At 32.3% G+C, this 6760-nt stretch overlaps 1 protein-coding gene across 4 annotated transcripts in view; it reads right to left on the bottom strand.

Moving 5' to 3' along the window:
* Positions 1-4300: 4300 nt before the first annotated feature.
* LOC108547732 (uncharacterized) overlaps positions 4301-6760 on the bottom strand; it is a 14261-nt gene continuing 11801 nt past the window's right edge. For 3 of the 4 annotated variants that reach the window (XM_017900373.1, XM_017900374.1, XM_017900375.1), the window contains 2 exons: positions 6005-6094; positions 4305-5712 (listed from right to left, as the gene is read on the bottom strand). In XM_017900373.1, the coding sequence (XP_017755862.1) occupies positions 5513-5712; positions 6005-6094 (290 nt within the window). In that variant the 3' untranslated portion in view covers positions 4305-5512. Of the gene's footprint in view, positions 5713-6004; positions 6095-6760 lie in introns of all 4 variants that reach the window. The other variant, XM_017900376.1, reaches the window with a different exon arrangement.

Here is a 6760-nt window from a genome sequence, read left to right as displayed (position 1 = left end):
AAGTAATTCGATGCCAAACTTGAATCCAACTGTATTATAACCTTCCATTATTTAAAATCGATTAAACGTTCGATAATGGAAATGTCACAGTGATATCGAACGTTTGTTATCCGATATATATCGACAATCGTTCAAAAGAAACGATTTTACTTGATGGTAATTTTTTCGCGACCGGGGGAGTAATCTTGGTAATCGTAGTGTGTCATCTCGTCAACAGATAGCAGCACTTTTAATGTCAAGGACGCGGCAGAGTTCACGCTTATTGCGACAGATAACCGACTAATTGTTGCTACTCGACGGCTCGATTCTGCCTTACAATTTGTTAATGACAAGAGACCCTCGAGGTGAAGTATCCAGGCTTAACCGACAAGTGCTACCGAACAGAGGCTGCCACGAGTGCACTGATAAAACGAAACATTTCCTTCCGTGTCTGGATTTATGCATATGGTCTTTCTGATAATTACATGCTCAAAGAATGAGTGTGCGTTATACATTCGTGTATCGGCCGCGGAAATTACAGTAGTGCGGGAAAAACGGCGAGAAAAGTTTGTTTCGAAGTGTAATAGTGACTATTGTTTAAAAAACAGACTGGAAAATCTTAATTGATTAAAATGAAAATTCTGAGTGTTGCGTTACGGACATTTGGTATTAATGAAAGATTATTTGTTTACGTTGTGAATTGTGTAGAACGACAATAGGTGGCAGCAGCGGTATCATAACAGAGAAACCTGTCGTCAAAGTTTCAAAGTGATCTCAGAAAAAGGATTGATTAACTTCAATGACTTTTTTAAACTGATACGTTGTCCTAATAGTAAAATGAACATTATTGTGATCAGTTAGTATGATATTTAACTAAAGAGTCTAGTGATTATAATGTAAGTAGGAGATTATAAAAATCTTAAATCTAAATGCTTTTGAGAAGCACTTAAAACAATTTAAACACTTATGTTAGAATTTTGACAACATTCTGCAGTTCAAGATGCTAGAACATGAATTATGAGTATATACTTCTACTTTTATTTGTTTATTCTGCGAAATCGAGTCACTCACTTTTACTTGTGTCGCATCTACAATTTAAACACGATTCCTGATTAAAATTCGGACTCATAAAAGATTATGCAGATACTATAAAACTATGAAAGTGCAAATTACAATTTAAGAAGATAAAATTGAAAGAACTATTAACATTTATGATATTCCATATGATCCTTTATGTGCTCGTGAAGAATATTTAAATTATTTTAGATCCAGAGATAAAGCAGAATATCAAGTTTCATAACACGATTTGAATTTTTCATCACCACAGATTATATTTGTTTGTCACCTAAAACAATTAATTTGTACAGTTATTGGGGTTATTGGGATTCTTGTGACCCACAAACACGATCGGTAGAACAATCGCTTCACGAGCTTTCTTCCGTTCATTTTCTAGGACAGTGTAACGCACTTATCTGTCCATCGAGCACATGCACGACATATGGGCCGTAATCTCAACTTATCGTGATTGATGATAAGGGATATTTTTTTCGCAAGAATGAACGTGTCGTATCTATATTATTAATATTACGAGCAATATAATAATGCGTCGATTGGTTAGATTCTTGCGCAAATTGAAAAAGAACAATCTTTGCTTTCGATAGAATCAAATTTGCACCCATTTTTAACATCTCGTATTCATTATCGTTACCTTTTATAACGAAATCAGCTTCTTGAACGTTCCATAACCTAATTCAACATTTTGAACACTATATTTTTTATACGAATACAAAATTTGTAGAAAGCGAAAGAAAAATATAATAACCAAAAAATTGAAATTATATCGTGTTATACAGGGTGTTTCAAGATGACTATCATTCAAAATGGATACCAAATAATGATAAGAAATGGATAAATATGTAACACGTAGAGCAATATGTTTGCATTTGTGACAGATTGCTCGTCATCTTTCGAGCGAATAAACTAACCTCAAATATATAAAAGGTAACATGCTTATATTTTTAGCCATTTATAACTAAAATTTTGTACGCTTATCAAAAGATACATTTATTATCAATTGCAATCGTTACTTTAATTTAAATCCTAGAAGTTTGAAATTAATCATTCTTGTATAACCTCAACTTAGTGTTACCGTACTACTAATAAACGTGTAAACGAATCTCGTTGTCGTACAATTAGCCCAACCAGTATGTATCATTCTAACGTATTGTATGAACCAACGTACGCGTCCACCAGTCAATTTGCAATCAATAAATATTCATTATCAAATTCGGGAAATCTGAGACACCATCGGTTATTTTTAGTTCCGTGTTGCGACCAGTCAGGTTTGGAAAAGTTCACCTCCAGTCAGAACAACTAAAGGTTACATATAGGGGGTTATGTCATCCTAGAATTTAAACTGCTACATCCGTTGGCGATTTCGTAAACAGAGACGCGAGATTAAATAATATATTCACGTAAAATAAATCGTACGTTCAACGATAACGATACGGTCCCGCGCGGCGTTGATAACTCTGCGTATTTGTGTGGCGAGATAGAAATATAATTAATGGCTGCCGTTCGTGAATTTTCGCGATCGGGATGATTGAAATCGCAGAACGATAAAAGGACAATGGGTCGTATGGTAGACAAAAAAAGTTATCAGATTGAAAAGTGCTACATTTTTCCTATTTTAAAAATATTTCTTTTACATTTAATGGATTATTATTAATATCGTTTCTTTTTAATTCTTGTAATACCTTTTTAGGCTTTTTAACTGAATGAAGAAAGATTGGATTTTTTAATGATATCTAGTTTTTCACTAAAAAATAAGAAAAAGAAGATCGACGTCCTATTGACACAGCTGCAACTGTAGCAATTATTTATAAACACGATTTATCGTATGTGTTTCATGGCCAAACAAGAAAAATTGATACAGATATTACGTGCACGTAACATATTGAGGCATGATTCATCGTTCTTCTTAAACAAAATAAGTTAATGAGAAATTTAATAAACATCGAATGATACTCTGATAGACTAACGAAGATGTTTCCAGTATCTCTGTTCCTTTATTAAGAAATGACACTAAATTCAGAGTTACGAATTTTTGTTTTTGCAAAGATAATACACAAATATTTTCCATAATTTTATATGATAATATCTTTTAGAATATATCAATCTGTTACCTTGCTTCATTTATTCAGTAAAATTGTTGTCAATATTTTATTTCATTTATTATACATTATCTCTCCCACTATTTTGGTCCGCAATTTTTAAATATAACGTAAAATATATTTTTTATTTTCTACTGTAAGTTTCTTTTTTCTAATTTCTTTCACTTCTAGTAACATTAACTTCTATCTACTTTTCTAAATTAATTTTTGTAAGACATTCTCTAAACTCCAATTGCTTCTCGTTATTCTACTAATTACTAGCTTTTAATTTAATTCTTTTTGATTACTAATTACTTTCCATTATTAATTTTACAAGAAAAGCTTGAACTTTTCTTACGTTATTTTCATACATAATCGCATATGAAAAATTGCAACCACGATAATGGCTACATGAATTATCTTCGAAGCAGAGGCTGAACACGATAACGTGCCCTGTTTTGTACTTTGAGCAACACGAGAAACGTCGTGGAAGTTTACACCATAGATCAGACTTTTTGCCCAATGTTGCACAAGTGGCTAGAATCCCGTCGGCCCCATGAATCTCTGGACCATTATCTTCTATTATCTGCCATTTTTTATCGTTAGTCATATTAGTTCGAACGAAACTTATTCGAAATTCCAGTTCTCAAAAAATTGACGAAAGCGTTGGACACAAAATTTCGACACGATTTTCAGGGTTACGTAGATCTGAATGGATAGAACGAGGTAAGATGAATATCTTTATAGTAAACGTATTCTAGAGAAACGAGTGTTTTATGCCTAGACTCACGTTGAAACTTAGAATACTATTAATAGTGACGATTAAAATAGCTCAGATTGTTCATATAATAATTCGAGTAAGAAAACATAATCTATGTGGCACAAATAATTTAGATAATTGTCAAACTAAATATTAAGAATAACAGTAAAGTAATATTAAAAGAACAATAAAAACTAGAATTGAAAAGATATCTTATCTAAATAAAAGTTCTTAACTTTTAAAAATTAAAATAGTAGATTTAATTAATTTTAAGAAATTCTATTAGTTAGCACTAAATACTCGTGGATAAATCTATTTTACCAAAAATTTCTTTCACATTTTACTTTTTTCTTCAACTATTCGTGTCTCTTATCTTTATCCCCAAGAATGAGATTTTCCTCGTTTTTATATCTAACACTTTATTTCTCAAAATAAAGGACAATATGATTGAAGAATTACTTCTATACTAAACAATTAGTGTCAATCATCATAATGAAAGGAGCTGAATAAATAACCATCTTTCTTTTAGAAAAAAAACCACATTATGTATAGTGCGTTCGAGAAAAGAAGGCACAGCGTGTTTGCATCACAACTAACTGACTCACTAACACTCAAGGCTAACTGACTTCGTTGACACTCTCATCATCACAGGCATTGACCGCTTTTGGCCGAATGGTGACGGAGATCATTGGCAGATCATAGCGAGAGCGAATGAAATAGGATATGGTGGCATCGGCGTAGTCTTTGAAGCTATTAAGAAACAGAAAACTAACGCCGATGCTACCATATCCTATCTCATTCGGTCTCACTACGGCCCGCTGATGATCTTCGTCACCATTTTCGGCCAATAATGGTCAATGCCTGTGATCAAGGAAAAATCAGCCGAGTTAATCAGTCGTGGAGATGTAAACACGCTGTGCCTTCTTTCCTCGAACGTACAATAATACGCACATACATACTACGCATACCCATACACATTTTTCAAACACGCTCGAGACGCTGGATACATTAAGGATCTCGTTAAGTCTGTCCGAAAAAAAATTCCTATAGCCTCGAATCGATTTGCCTCAAGATCACAAGGTTTACATCGTTTATCATCGATCACACCATAACTCATGCCGTGACACGCTCCATAATTCACGCCACGATTTCTCGATTTCGTGCTACAAGGATTCTAAGCTATTCTAAAGAAAGTAAAGAAAGGATCGTTCCATCCTCGCGTGACGAAATAATTTATTCGTCGTAATAATCATTACTCATATAACGAAGACCATGAAGAATTCTTTTAAAATAGCCAAGCTCCATCAAATCTCAGATTTCACCTTAAGTTTTACTTGAGTGGTGTCCTACAACGATGTCGCTAGTTGCATCACCGGAAGTATTTGCTATTCGAGTGCTGATCGCGCAGAGTTCGATGTTATCGATAATGCGTAACCATTAAAAAAATAGAAAAATGAGAAAAGAATTTTGATCGATTTCCGTAAAACTTAAATCGTAACATGATTATCCTCATACGAAGGAGGAATCCTTTTTGAATTTTTTTTCCTTTGACGGTTCCTATTTACAGGAGCGTCGGAGAGGACAGTGTCTCCACCTATGCTAGCCTTTCGATCCAAGAAGTTTACTTGGCGTCTTTACGACCAAATTTTCTGGGCTTGCCTTTCCTTTCATGCACATTTGGGGAGTTCTCTTTTGAAACGGAACTATGAGCTTGCGGTAATTTGCAAGCGTCTGGCGATGGGGTAGATGCTTTTTGAGGACTCTGCTTTTCAACTACCAATCCATTGGTAACTTCTGATGTTGAGATGGTCTCTACAACAACTATCGTTTTGACATTAGTCGGTACTCTTAATTAGATCGGTATTAGATTTTAAATAACAATTTTAAATAATAATTAATAATACTGATTCGAAATAAACTATCAAATGAGCTATTTCATTAGTAGGTAATATCACATAGTTCATTACTAGGAAGATTAAGAACTATTTCCACAGATTGCATGCTTGATGACACTATGACAGTAATAAAATTTGGAAGACTAAAAATTAAAATTAAAAATATAATTCATTTAATTCTAAAGATTATTTTATATAAATTTAATCAATTAAAATACCTGTAGGTGGTGGTGCCGAAACAGATGCAAAATTTATTTCTCCATTGATGAAGTCCTTGGTGATATTGCTTTTTGTTTTTTGTTCGGATTCTAAAACGAAAAAGAGTGCTCTGATTAGTACAATAATAAGATCTAATGTATTTTATTGCTATTTAAAATTTGTCAACTAATTTAATATTAATTGAACTACATGCTCACAGATATAAACCAAACTGTAAACGACAAAACAAATTGCCACTTAACTTGTCAAATCAAAATTCTTGGAATTCTTCTTGAAATACGAACACAGAGAAAAACGCTTAGGAGAAGCTATTTAATATGAGCTGGAACTATCCACGAATCGATTTACTTTGAATGCATATTTTCTGTGCACAGTGTACTGGGATTTTACAATCAAATCTCGTCACTATATTCCACGAATAGAGCAAAAATATGCTGAACAAAATAGATTCACATTTCCTCAAACTTTATCTTAAGAAATATAACATAAATATAATTAAAAATGTGAAATACTCTTCAACACTTTCATACAACAATTTTCCATAATTATTTTTTACAATTTACAATATTTTTATAATTTTTAATTGAAGAGTGATTTTACAGTATAAATTACATAATTTATTTTTTCAATTTTATGGTTTACAATCTAAACTCTATAACTCACAATTTATAGTCATATTTTAATATTTTGTTAAATTATTTTTAATATATAATATTATATGTATTACATTATAAACAAATTAAAAATTTAATATT

Source organism: Eufriesea mexicana, unplaced genomic scaffold (genome assembly GCF_001483705.2).
Source record: "Eufriesea mexicana isolate 0111107269 unplaced genomic scaffold, ASM148370v2 scaffold1140, whole genome shotgun sequence".
Taxonomy (NCBI): Eukaryota; Metazoa; Arthropoda; class Insecta; order Hymenoptera; family Apidae; genus Eufriesea; species Eufriesea mexicana.
This window is presented reverse-complemented; position numbering and strand designations above follow the sequence as displayed.